General features: G+C 50.2%; 2 protein-coding genes across 8 annotated transcripts in view; one reads left to right on the plus strand and one right to left on the minus strand.

Annotated features, from left to right (window-relative positions):
• The window catches only part of RGS20 (regulator of G protein signaling 20), a 77,447-nt gene that overhangs the window by 35,387 nt on the left and 28,341 nt on the right, over positions 1–13,719 (minus strand). The window contains exon 2 of one of the 4 annotated variants that reach the window (XM_027128110.1): positions 13,006–13,315. In XM_027128110.1, coding sequence (XP_026983911.1) covers positions 13,006–13,315 — 310 coding nt within the window. Of the gene's footprint in view, positions 1–11,664; positions 12,009–12,353; positions 12,471–13,005; positions 13,316–13,719 lie in introns of those variants that run through there. The other 3 variants (XM_027128109.1, XM_027128105.1, XM_027128108.1) reach the window with 3 other exon arrangements.
• The window catches only part of ATP6V1H (ATPase H+ transporting V1 subunit H), a 96,572-nt gene continuing 95,967 nt past the window's right edge, over positions 13,115–13,719 (plus strand). For 2 of the 4 annotated variants that reach the window (XM_027128096.1, XM_027128097.1), the window contains exon 1: positions 13,128–13,224. The gene's annotated coding sequence lies outside the window, so the exon portion shown is untranslated. Of the gene's footprint in view, positions 13,225–13,719 lie in introns of all 4 variants that reach the window. The other 2 variants (XM_027128098.1, XM_027128101.1) reach the window with 2 other exon arrangements.

The raw sequence follows: 13,719 nt of genomic DNA on the forward strand, positions 1-13,719 counted from the left end.
TTCTCACCTGCAAATTGAAGGAGGAAGGTGCTCACTAAGCTCTTGTTATTCTACGATGCTGTCATTCCCGGGGCGAGCTATGCAGACGTTACCAAATGAAAAAAGCCAGATATGAAAGGCCACATACTGGGCTTCCCTGGGGGCGCAGCGGTTGACAGTCTGCCTGCCGATGCAGGGGACGTGGGTTCGTGCCCGGGTCTGGGAAGATCGCACATGCCGCGGAGCGGCTGGGCCCCTGAGCCATGGCCGCTGAGCCTGCGCGTCCGGAGCCTGTGCTCCGCAACGGGAGAGGCCACAACAGTGAGAGGCCCGCGTACCGCAAAAATAAAAAATAAAAAAAATAAAAAAGGCCACATATTATATGATTCTATTTATATGAAATGTCCAGAACAGGCAAATCTGTAGAAACAAAAAGTAGATCAGTGGTTGCCAGGGGCTGCAGGAGAAAGAGACTTGGTGAGTGACAATTACCTGTGGTAGGTTTCTTCTTAGAATGATGAAAATGTGAAAATGTTCTAAAGTGGATTATGGTGATAGTTACACGTGAATATACTAAGAGCCTTGAACTCTGCATGTCTAATGGGTGTGGCCTTACCTAAAGCACTTGCCTGAGTTGAGCTTCTGTTGGCCGAGTCATTCCCACTTTCTGTTTCATGAAGTGCATGTGAGTCAGGTACAGTAGCTAATGGGGCACTGTTCATTTCACTGGGTGTGACAGTGGCATTCCATGACTGACAGCTGAGACACATCAGAAGAGGAAAGGAAGATACCCAAGGAAGAAGGGAGAGAGAAGACGGCGGGGGCTGGCGGCCATGCTGCGCCGGTGCGCCTCAGCACAGGGATGATGCTGGGGAGACAGGGATGAGAGCACCCCACAGCACTGGGGCACGGTCCATGAGGGGACCAGTGCCGGGCTCCGGAGGGAAATGCTACATCATGGCCCAGGACCACGGTATTTATCAGAAATCCTAAAGTGTGTATTTGGGGGGAAAAAGTGCCACGGAAATCCTTTCCCTGCACGTCACAGTGCAGATTCTGCACAACTGGAGCTCTCGTGGACGTCTCAGACTCCAGCGTCTAAACGGACTCGAGTCCCATCCCCTGCCCCCGCTGCTTCCTCCCCCGTCTGCTTCAAGTCCATCCACGGTGCACCAGCCACTCACATCCCAGGAGTCACCTAGACTTTTCTTTTCACCTCACTCATTGGTAAGCTTGTGCCCTTCCCTCCAAACCCACTGCACACCCTCCAAAATGCATCTCCCTCTGCTCTATCCCCCAGAGTTTTGGCTCCAGTGGCAGAGATGAGTAGTTGCAATAGAGACTACATGGCCCTCAAGGCCTAAAATAGTTACTGTTTTAAAAAAGAATCCAGACTTTGTTAGTCCCCTCCTGTGGCCGTCAATGGTAATGCATGACACCAGTATAAAAACTATCAGAGGCTGCTTTTTCCCCTAACAATCTCCAACGAATGCACAGCTTCCCCTCGGTCTAAATGAGCAAAGGTAGCAGTAACCACACCTCACTCCATTTACTCTGTGGAGCTGTCCCCGCGCAGACTCACATCCACGCCGTCCGGCTCCAGGCACGGGTCCCTCTCAACACCCGCACAGTCTCACCTTTCGCACCACAGCTGTGCACAGGCTACGGTCAGACAGACTGGGGTTGTTTTTGGACACCCATCGGTGGTCTGCTGCTGGTCAGAACGGGCTAAGGGATACACCAGCACACGGTCACCTTGGTTCTATACTGCCTTCGTGTTCCCAAGACAGTTCCCGGCGGCCGGGCCGATGGGACATTTTTGTCTGCTGTTCCTAGGGGGTGTGTGACAGGATCTCTGTTCCTCAAGGTTTTGGTTTTCTACAATTTGCACCAAATTATCTCCTGAATTTTAGGTCCCCACACCCTCGGCATGAAGTGTTCGATGGCTAGTGCGCTGAACAAGCAGACCTAAAGTTGAAATGGATCGAAATGTTTAATGGTTGTGCATTTTGGACTCTGTAGGGAACCACAGCCATTCGATTCTCCTTTTGTGAGACCACATAAGGCAGTCAGACGCGGGGATTTAGGAATAAAACCCCCATCCTAAGGGATGCATAAAAAGGCTCATAAAGGACCGATTTCCATTAAAAAATAATCTCTACGTAGTCTCCTGATTCTCAGACTACTTTTGATATATTTTAACAAATATGTGCTCTATCTAACTTAGAATTTATAGTTTTATTTCCTTCATGATTTGGAACAGATCATTAGAAGATAAGGGAAAAAATAATATGTCTTTTGGGGGTTAGTTTATGAGATGTGTTTACCACAAACAGGTTAGTTATGCATGTTATTAGATTTTGCATACTTTTTTCATACCTCTTTGTGTCATTGTATTCACCCTCCTTTAACCCACATTTATTCCACCTGGTCTGGTATGCTGTTCAGTTGTTTTTGTTCATAAGTACTTCATTTTGCCAAAAGAACGGTACAGAACCTCCAAGTCATTTAAAGGTCTGGAAATAACTTACTTGCTTCAGCGGAAACTTAGCTCTAATGAGAATTTGATAAATTCTAGCTTGTTGTAAACTAGACCCCATACTTCTTTTTTTTTTTTTTTTTTGGCCTCGCTGCATGGCATGCAGGATTCTCAATTCCCTGACCAGGGATCGAACCCGTGCCCCCTGCAGTGGAAATGCAGAGTCCTAGCCACTGGACCACCAGGGAGGTCCTGAGACCCCATAATTCTTGTGCCTTGATTTAAATCTGCGTACAGATTGTAAAGAGTGCAGTCAGATGCTAGACTCGCAAAGCCGGCTCTTATCATGCTAGAGAACTAAACACAGATGCATCCTGGGCCTCAGAGATGCAGGCCGGGATGCAGGCCGGAACGCTGTCCCACTGGCTGGGGAGGGGGCGGGCGTTCCGGAGAGGCCTGCTACTCCAGAGCCATCCAACTGCCCCCAGGACTACTATTTCCATTCTAAATTTAGAGTAGAACTTAATTGTTCCCATATATTAGTGAGGTCTCTTTTTAAAAGAAACAAATGCTGAAGTCAAAATAAAAGAGCAGAGGGGTAACAGGAAATTTAATATAAAAATTAATTATATTTAAATAACGGGGAGATAACATTAAAATTACTCACAGACCCCACAGACTCTCCTCTGCAAAGATCAACAACCAGCTGTCCTTTCCAGAAAATACTGTTAGCCTTTTCTTCACATTTCCTAATATGGTTTTCTTGTTGCCAACATCTTATAATAAACCCTAGTGGATATAACACCAAGTAGCTAGATGTGAATTTTGCTGAGAGCAGACTGCTTTGGATGTCATTCTTCCTGCCACTAAAATTTATTTATTTATGTACTTGGATTTATTTGGTCTAAAAAGAGAAGGATTTTGGCAAAATATGAATGCATAAACTTACTTAGTAATATTTTCATAGATATTAAGTTATAGGTATAGGCATTTCATATCAAAGAACTTTTTTCAGCACCCTGTTTGAATGGTAAAAGTTTCAGAATCTGTACCAGATATAAATATATCAAAATATGTGTTTAAAATCAGATTATCCATGTTCAGGGGCCTAAAATAATGATGGATAAATATTAGAGGAATAATGATAACAGCTACCACTTAACTGAACCCTCTCGTGAACCTTTCTTGTTATAAAGTAAGTGTAATTATCCCCGTCGTACATCTTTGGAATCTGAGGCTCACAGAACTAGCAAGAAAGTCAAAATTCAAACCCAGTTCCCTTTCGTTCCGGTGCTCATGCTTTTTACATCACACAACTGCAACCTGAAGCAGGAAGAGCTGCAGGGATCATAATGTACTTCTTTTCCTACTAACATTTTTTTTTTTTTTTTTTTTTTTGCGGTACGCGGGCCTCTCACCGTTGTGGCCTCTCCCGTTGCGGAGCACAGGCTCCGGACGCGCAGGCTCAGCGGCCGTGGCTCACGGGCCCAGCCGCTCCGCGGCATGTGGGATCTTCCCGGACCGGGGCACGAACTCGTGTCCCCTGCATCGGCAGGTGGACTCTCAACCACTGTGCCACCAGGGAAGCCCCCTACTAACATTTTTAAACTCACAAAACATGTATTGCACTTTATATTCATACATGGCAAAATTTTTAATGTTCATTTTCTAAATTGCATCGGAAACAAATGATACTATAGAAAGATAAAAAATGTGATTCAAAGATAGAAGAAAAAGAAACTTAATTCAAGAAAAATGGTAATAGGTCAGCTCCTGAGCAACAACTAAAAATGTTAGATGGAAAACTGAAATCCCATTTCTAAAGACATCAAAGAGCTGTGGAGGCAAAAAGGCTGAATTAACTAAAGTGTCTGAGGGAGAGCTCCTCCCCAGAGAGCAGTCTGTCACCATGTGTCTCCTTCCCTGAGGGCGTATGCGGAGTTAGGGCATGGGCTGAGGCTAGAGTCTCAGATGGGAGAGCACATATCCCTTCAATAACAAGGTCTCCCTCAGACACACGGCTGCCCTCCTCGTGACCTTTACCAGACTGTGGAAGCCACCTGTGGAAGGCGGGGGCAGAAAGAAGCCTCTGAAGGTGCGACCGAGTCTCCTGGTCTTTCAAGACTGAGGAGATTTAGGTTTCAGCCTAACTGAAGCCCATTAGGCTCTAAATCCGGAAGCCCAGGAGAAAACACCTGAAGAATGGGAAGTAACTGAGATTATGTAACTCTTAAGTAAGTCTTACTAAAATTGCAACCCGTCCCAACCCATTTCAATACCTGTTAGGACTACTCATTCTCACAGAGCAAATCCCTCCAAGGGAGATTCCTTGTTGGTGGAAGATGTAATCCAAACCTACACAGTTTCTTTACATACGATGTCTACATACAACAAAAATTACTAGATACATGAAGAGACAGAAAAATGTGGTCAATGATTAAAAAACAAACAACAGGTACAGCCTCATAAAAACCTCAACACTGGATTTAGTAGGCAAGAATTAGATGAAAAAACGGATGAAAACATGGAGAATTTCATCAGAAAACTGAAATGTATTAACAAGCATCAAAGGGACATACTACATTTAGAATAAAACAGTTTTTGAAAGTAATGATCACTAGATGGTTTAACAGAAGACTGGGCACAGCAGAAGACAGGTCACGTGAACTAAAACACACGTTAAAAGAAAGTATTCAAGTTGAAGGAGAGACAAAAAATGGACAAAACTTAGGATCGAATAAAAGACATACGTATGATTTGAGTCTCAGAGCAGGAGAGAAAGGGAGAAAACTGCTTAGAAGCAATATCTGAAGAGATATTGAGTGAAAAATTTCCAAAGCTGATGAAAGAGATCAGTTCACAGATACGAGGAGCCCAATGAATCCAAAGCAGGACAAATATAAAACCACACCTACGCACACTGTGTTCAAACAGTGGCAAGCCAAAAGCAAAGAGAAAAATTTTAAATGAGCCAGAGAAAGAAGACATGTCACCTTCGTAGAAGCATGACTTTTCAGCAGAAACTACAGAAGTCGAAAGGTAATGGAATGAGAGTGTAAAGGCAAGACACAGATTGGGATTTGCAATACACACACAGATAGATAAACAGAGACACACACACATTTTTGACAATAACTTATATCCAGCATATATTAAAAACTCGTACAAATCAATAAGAAAAACACAGACCATACAACAGAAAAATAGGTCAAAAACTTGTAGAGGCAGTTTACAAGAGAAGATATACAAATGGCTGAAAAAAGATGCTCAGCATCATTAGTAATCAGGGAAATACAAACTAAAACCACAACGCTAAACCGCTATGGACACCAGAATGACTGCAATTAAATCCGTGTACATACTAAGTGCTGGTGAGGATGTGAAGCAATATATGTTGCTGGTAGGGGTGTAAGTTGGTTTGGCGTGTAAAAACCGCCAGTATCTAATAAAGCTAAACATACACTGGGTCTATTACCCAGCAATTTCATTCCTGAGCATCCAATGGAAATCAGGGCTTAATGTTTATCAAAAGACACGAATAAGAACGTTCACATTAGTATTATTCACAGTGGAAACAACTCAGATGTCCTCTAGGAGTGGACTGGAGGGACTTCCCTGGTGGCGTAGTGGTTAAGGATCCGCCTGCCAAGGCAGGGGACACGGGTTCGAGACCTGCTCCGGGGAGATCCCACATGCCGCGGAGCAACTAAGCCTGCGAGCCACAACTACTGAGCCCGTGAGCCACAAATACTGTAAGCCCACGTGCCTAGAGCTCGTGCTTTGCAAGGAGAGAAGCCCGTGCACCGCAACGAAGAGCAGCCTCCGCTCTCCGCAGCTAGAGAAAGCCCGCGCACAGCAATGAAGACCCAACATAGCCAAAAATAAATAAATTTAAAAAAAAAAAGAGTGGAATGGATACGTGAACTGGGGTGTATTCACACAAAGGAACACTGCAGTGAAAAATAACAAGATATGCAACAACAGTGTATGAACAAGAGGGGATCTTAGGGATACAGGTTGAGAATATCCTGTATCTTGATCTAGAGCAGTGGTGAGCCCCCAGGGCACATTTGGCAATGCCTAGGGACATTTTTGGTTGTCATTTCCAGGGAGGGGATGCTACTGGCATCCAGCGGTAGAGGACAGGAATGCTGTTAAACATCCTGCAACGCACAGTTCGGCCTCCCACTGGGAGGGAGTCAACCCAACATGTCCACAGTGCTGAGGCTGAGAAGTCCTGATCCAGACAGTGGTAACACGAGGGTAACTGAGAACGTGTACATTTTACTATAAATTATAACAAACGAAGCTAAAAAAAGCAGGACTCTCACAAAAATAGCTACAGTTCCTCACTGAAATTTAGAAAACGTACATGAAACTTCGTTTCCATTTTATAAACAGTCTAATTTATTAAAGAGTCCTAACCACCTGAACTTGCCAGGAATTGCATTAAGCCTGGAAGAACTAGACCCTTCGTGTGCAGTCCCTATTAAATGGAAAGAAGTATCTACACCTTTCTGTAGAGCAGGAGATGCACAAATTAGAATCTGGGTCATCACAGAAATGGATATTTGTAGAAACACAATAAGGGTATATGGTAAAGTCCATACATCTGGGTTTCTCTTGCATCCACTACAATAAAAATAGAGAAAAACATACATGTACTTTTAAAAACAATAGTCTCATAACCTTGATTCCAAGGATAATAACTTCTTGCCATTATTTATCAACAAGGCTTTTACATAAATTTAGGAATCTACTGGTCCCTTAAATCTTATTATCACCACACCCTGAGACATAAAAGTCACTTAGAAGTGTTGGGTAGGGCATGGGTTGCACAGTTCTTTCCAGTGTCTTGCAGAAACGGAACAGCTATACAAGCCTGTGTGGACCTAGCCAAACAGCCCCAAAAGGGCTGGAAGTGCTGGGTGTGTTGCAGCCTTAGAACGACGGGCACCACAAACTCGTGTTCTAGCTCTGGAGCAAACACCGTCCAGTTAACATCAGAGGTGACAGGGGCACAAACAGAGACAAACCAGAGAAAAAGATGCTTCCCTCCGCTTCACCGTTGGGCTGAGGTGCACGTGGTCAACCCAGGACCTCAGGAAGTCCAACTGCTGGGTGACTTTGCATGAGATGCTGTTGTCTAAAATCCAAACACTGATATGTACTTGAGAAGGATTTTACAATGTAAAGTAAAATTAATTAATAACTAGAAATCGAGCATTCCCAAACCATCAAGGTCAACTGGCTGTAATAATCATTGAAATAACTCGAGTGAAATATCACTGCTGGGCAACAGAGCATATTACTCATTCTTCACAGATGACTCCCCATGCAAATAGCTGAAATCTAATCAGCTGGATTCTATGAATTCATAATCACGGAATATCACCTTGGGCACTCAGTCATATAAGGCTTTGCCGTGAAGAGCTGCTGCAGAAGCCCATTCAATGGTACTGGGAACGGATTCACCCCGTGCAGCGCCGTCTAAACTCTTGAACTGGCTGCTCAAGGTAACATTCAGGGATCATCTCAGAAGTGTCGGGTAGTCAGTGACTCACTTGTACTGTACTAAATGCTAGGCTCTGACTCGGCGTGAACCCTATCAGTTGCTGCTGACACTATAGGTATTTGAATAGAAGCTCACACTGTGAGTCACCTGGTCGCTGTACAGAAAACAAATCGGCAATATTCCCAGTTGAACAGTGATTCACGTTATAACCATAATGGGACCTGACTTGATACGTGTGATTTCAAAACTCAGTTCTGCTGGACTGGCTTGGGAGCCTGCTAGAAAGTCACTCCCTGCTTAATGCCCTGGATTTCTGTCTAAGAACATGTGTCCAGAGAGGCAAAATCAAGGGTAAGACGTCGCGCTCACGACTGGAGAGAACCATGGTTTCCTTCTTCAGGGACGCAGGCACAGTTCCTAGAGTGCCTTCCCTGGCAGACACAGCATTCCTGTAAATAACTTTGCAAGGCCAGACACTCACGTGAAAAGCTCTGCCATGTAATTTCTAAACCGCTTATGTGAGGTCTGGACCTTTAAGCCACCAGCTGCGTCTGTTTGTGAAAGGTGAATGTCATTAGATGGACACATGCAGAAATGAAAAAACAGCAGAACTTTCGGAACTGGTGTTCAAGTGTCTGGAACGAAACCAGTCACCTGGCAATTGCATTAAAATAAGAAAGCTTTTTTTCCTTTTTCACGCATGCTTGTCTACAAAATCTGGAATAATAAAACCTCCTGGTATGTAATCCTGAAGGACTTTCCTAAAAAGCTCTCTTACAGGAAAGACCTTCAAAGCCATCAGGAAGGAGATTTTTAAACATTTAAGAAAAGCTCAAAACTGATTTCTAATGTAAAACCGCTGCAAGGGATTAACAGAATATGCAGCCGAATGTGGGACCTTAAATTCTAACGCTGGCTCTACCTCTTGCTTGATCTGGGACCTTCCCATAACTCAAGCAAGTCATGTTGGTCGTATCTTCTGATGTGAGGGACCATGATAAAGTGGTCGGCCAGCAGTAGCCACATTACTGCCCGGCCTTTCTTATGTCGCTGATAACACATGCTTGTATATTTTTTCCTTATATCATACCTTCTGGTTTCCTATTTGTTAAAGGTTCATAAATCTGCAGTAAACAGGAAATCACCCGTGTGGTGTGTAAGAGGCCTGGGCAGAGCCAGAAGACCTAATTCTAATCCCATTTCGGCCTCTATTTAGCTGCAGATATCTGACCTTTAACCTCTCTGAATGTTTCCCCACCTGTAAAGTGAAGGAGGTAAATAAATAATCTGACTTTTATCATTCTATATTTTTGATATCAAGGGCATTTTGGCTAAAATGTTTACAATGATCTTAGACAAGTTAGCATGTCTAGCTCCTAAATTTCCACATTCTCTTAAGTAAAACTGACTCCGGGCAATATTTTAATGCAGACATCAGATTTTCTGTATATACCATGACCTAATACATAGTTTTAATGCATATCTGTTTTGCAAAGTGAAATATTTTGAAGGTTAGAGATAATTTTCTTAAAATGCTATTTGAATCACTGCATATAAATACTTCATAATTATTTGAAATAAGAGGGCCCAGATGATATAGAAATGTATTGTTTTTAAATTTAGATACTGACATAGAAAACATTTTCTAAACATTTTCTATTTTTCTAATTTTGACGGACATCTTCTATTTCATCACATATACTCTTTATAACAAACAAAATGTGCATTTTGTCCCTGATCTTTTAATATTTTGAAGTCTACTTAGCCAATTTAGCATGGACATCTTCTATTTTGACGGACATCTTCTATTTCATCACGTATACTCTTTGTAACAAACAAAATGTGCATTTTGTTCCTCATCTTTTAATATTTTGACGTCTACTTAGCCAATTTAGCACCAATACAATAACAATAGTAATAGTAACTTTTGTTTGGTGTGTGTCAGAGCTCTGCTGTATTAATTTACTGAATGCTGGCAGCCAACCTGTGAGGCAGGTATTTTTCTTATCCCCATTTTACAGATGATAAAACTACGGCACCGAGAGGTTAAGCAACTTGCCTGAGGTCACACCGCTAGGCTGAGATTTGAATCTAGACAGTTACTGAGTCCAGGGCTCTTACCCAGTAGGCAATACTGCCCCTCATATACGATACTGATACTGATACAAAAGACGCCACTTAAGGAACAGGAGATAAACCGGAAGAAACCCAGTAGAAAATCAGGTTGTGAGCAAAAAACTAAGAGTTTACAGATAGAGTCTTTCCATGACACATCTCCTTTGCGAAGTCGGGGGAGGAATTCACACCATTTCGTGAACTCGGACCCCTGTTTGGTCAATTCCACAATCTGGAACCACCAGAAGTGAAAGAAGCCAAGCCAAGCAACGGCCCTGCGACCTGCGCTCCAGAGGAGGAGGGGCTGACCCAGGACGGTAACGAGATGGTGCAGAAGCTCCCCGCCTCCGGGGCCACCGCGAGCACCCGCGGGCGAGTGACTTCTGCTGCCCGCCCGCGCTGCGGGCACCGGCTGCGGTCGCCGCAACCCGCGCCCTCCGGCCGATCGGCTGGGCGGGGGCGGACAAAGAGCGCTCGGCCTCGGCCGGATTCTCCCGAGGAAGGGATGTGGGAGCGAGTTCCCTCGGAGCGCCCGCCCCCTCCCGGCCAGAAACTCGGCCTCGGCGCTCACTCCTCCACCCGGCCAGCCTCGGGGGGCGCGGGGGGCTGAGCTGCTGGCGGGGCCGCGTCGCCCGCCCCGCGCCCGCGCCCCTCGCCACCGCCGGGCTCGCTCCGCGCCGCGGCCGCCCGCCCGGGCTCTCCTCGGACGCTGGCGACTCCCGGGGGCTCGCAAGCCGATCGGGTCCCCGCGCCCTGCCCTCCCCAGACCCCTCCCCCGCCGCCCCCCTCCCCCGCTGCCCATCCCTTCCCGCTCCCCCCCCCCGCCGGGGGAGGGCCCCGGGCGCACCAGCCAAGCCCGCCGGAAGCCCGCCGCCTCTGCCCCCCCCCCCCCGCCCACCCCCGGGGGAGGGACGTCGCCGCGCCCGCCGACCCCCTGAAGCCCAGTCCCTGCCGCGCGCCGCCGTCCCGGAGGTCCCCGCAGCCCGGGCGCCAGACTCGTTCCAACTTCCGAGCGTAGCCCCGAGAGCGCGGAAGACTCAATCGCCGGGTTCCTGCAAGAAAAATACCCGCGGCGCCCGCCTCCCCCCCCCCGCCCGCGGCTCGGGCAGAGCGTGGGGACGGTTCTGTCCATTCGGTTTTTCGAGCTTCAGTGGCGACACCGAGTCAGGCCCCCGGGGTCCGCGGCGGGCGCCCGCTTCCCGCCCGGCTCCTTGGTCCCCGCCGTAGTGGCGCGTCTCCGCTGCGATTCCGGGAGCGTCTCCGCTTCCTTCCCACCTGCGCTCAGACCGCCCGCCTCCGGCGCCCGGGGTTTCCCCGGTCTGTTTCGGGTGTCAGTAGCCCACCCACTCGCTGACGCCGGGCCACAGAGGTCGAACCGTGCGGACGCCCCGGCGGAGCCCCTTGAGACACGGTCACACCCCAAGCCCCGCACGCCCTGCACGCTGATCCGCTCCCGCCACCGTGGTCCAGCCGATCGTGCGCGCCCCGCCCGGCCCCGGCCACGGCCACCTCCCGGCCCGAGGCCACAAGGCGAGTCCGGGAGGGAGAAGGGGGCGTTGAGGAAGTGGGTACTCACGCTTCCACCGTCTGCCCCGCGAGCCCGAGGGGGAGCTGCGGCCCGCGCGCCTCCGTCGGCCGTGCGCATGCGTCCCGCGAGTGTCTTATTTTTATGATAATTCTAGGTGCTGCCCTCGCTACGCCCGCGAACGCTCTCCCCGGCTTTCCTCTTCCTCCGGCTCTCCGTCTTTCCTGTCGCCTTCTTCTCCCCACCCCCCCTCGCCTCTGCCTCTCCCCGCCCCTCCCTCCCCCCTCCCCGGCCGGGCTACCCAGGGCTCGCTTCCCTCCCGCGGCGGCGCGCTCCTCTGCGGCGGGGCGGGGGGCGGGGGTCCCCATCCATGCCGGGACTGTGGTTCCCTTCTTCAGCCCCGGGTTAGGAAGAACCGAGAGTGTGGGCCCCGCAGAGCCCCCTCGGCTCTCCCTATGCTTGGGCGCGCGGGAGAGCGCGCTGGGATCTTGTGAATGGAGCGGGCGGGGGGAGGCACCCGTGTGTGCGCGCGGGGTGCGCGGCTTGCCGGGGTGGTCGTACCCGGAGGGTCCGGCCATGGACTCTCCGCCTCTGGAGGCCGGTCCCCATCATCTCCCTTTTCCGGGGTGCTTCTACAGCTCTATCCCCGCCCCACCCGGCTGCAGCCTCCGCCTCCGGAGGTACCAAACTGGAAAGGGGTTCCTCGCCCCCTCCCCGCCTGCCGGAGCCGAAGGTCCCACCTGGCTGGGTGGCGGGGGGCGGTGGCTAACTCCCGACTCCCGAGTCCGGGGAAGGGGGGGACCCGGAGGGTGGCGGGAACCCCGCCGCCGACCAGCTCTGCGGGCACGGAGCCCTGGAGCCCCCGGTGTGCCCTCGGGAGACACTGTCCGACCTCCGGGCCGTGCGCCCGAGATCGGCGGGGTAAACTGAAGCTGGAAGCCGACCTGACACTAAAATAACATCACGTCATTTCCTCCCTGGCCTCCCGAGCGCGCCGTAGCCGGGGGCTGGGGAGTGGGAGCGCGAGGAGGGGGCGGAGGCTCGTCCGGGGGAGGCTTGGAGGAGGGGCAGGAGAGCGACGCGTGAGTTCGGGAAGCGGCTTCGGAGGGGGGCTTCCCCCCTCTTCCGTAGGCTCTGGGAGGAAGTGGCCCGAGAAGAGTTGCTTCGAGGGTCTCCTGGGGGGAGGGGTGTCCGGCGGGCCGCCGGCGCCTTTTCCGTGAGCGTTCTCGGCCGTGTCTCGACCTTCCCACCCGCCTCCCTCCCCTTCTCCCCTTGCTGGCGGGATCCCCTGCTCGCCCCACGTGGAGTGGGTCAGTTGGGGTTAGGGAGGAACCCGCGAAACTGGCGTCCCGCTGAGGCCGCGGATTGGGCGGCGGAGAGCACAGTACTCACGGGCCTGGGCGGGCTCTGCCCGGCGCCGGCGTCCTCTTCCCGGGGCAGGCGTCCCCCTGGGGGTCGGCCGGGCAGTGCCAGAGCTGCCCTGAGCAGGAGCGAGAGGCGGCCCGGCCGCTCCTCCTGCCGCGGCGCGAGCCCAGCGGCTGGCAGGACGGGGAGGAGAAGAGAGAAGTCCGGGCGCCGCAGGGGAGCCCCAGGAAGGGGTCGCTGGAGAAGGTGAGCGAAGAAGCGCGCGAGGCCGGAGAGCGTGCCGGAGAGGAGGCCGAGCAGCTTCGGGGCAGCGGGCGAGCCTGGGAGCTGTGCAGGGCCGGCGGCGGGCAGGGCGAGAGGAGGGGGAGGAGAGAAACAAAATCACACACCGTCACTGTCGGGTCCCGCTACAGACTGAAGAAAAGGTGCAGAGTGCCAGTTACTGCGGCATTTCGAGGCATTACTTTCGGGGTGCAAGAGAAGGTCGGTGAGAGCAAAAGGAAAGGCCTCTGCGTAGCAGGGGAGATCCCCTTCTCTCCTTCCTCCCCTCTCTTCCCTGCTTCCCCTCCCTCCCATTCTCCCCCCACCCCTTTCAAACTCCTTGCTACTCAGAGTGTGGTCCCTGGGCCAGCAGCTTGGATAATACCCAGGAGCTTGTTGGGAATGCAGAACCTCAGACCCTGTCCTGACCTACCGCATGAGAATCGGAATGTTAACATTCCCAGGGAATTCGTAGGCACC

This window comes from Aethalodelphis obliquidens, unplaced genomic scaffold (genome assembly GCF_003676395.1).
Source record: "Aethalodelphis obliquidens isolate GAN/ISIS:26980383/991018 unplaced genomic scaffold, ASM367639v1 scaffold33, whole genome shotgun sequence".
Classification (NCBI taxonomy): Eukaryota; Metazoa; Chordata; class Mammalia; order Artiodactyla; family Delphinidae; genus Aethalodelphis; species Aethalodelphis obliquidens.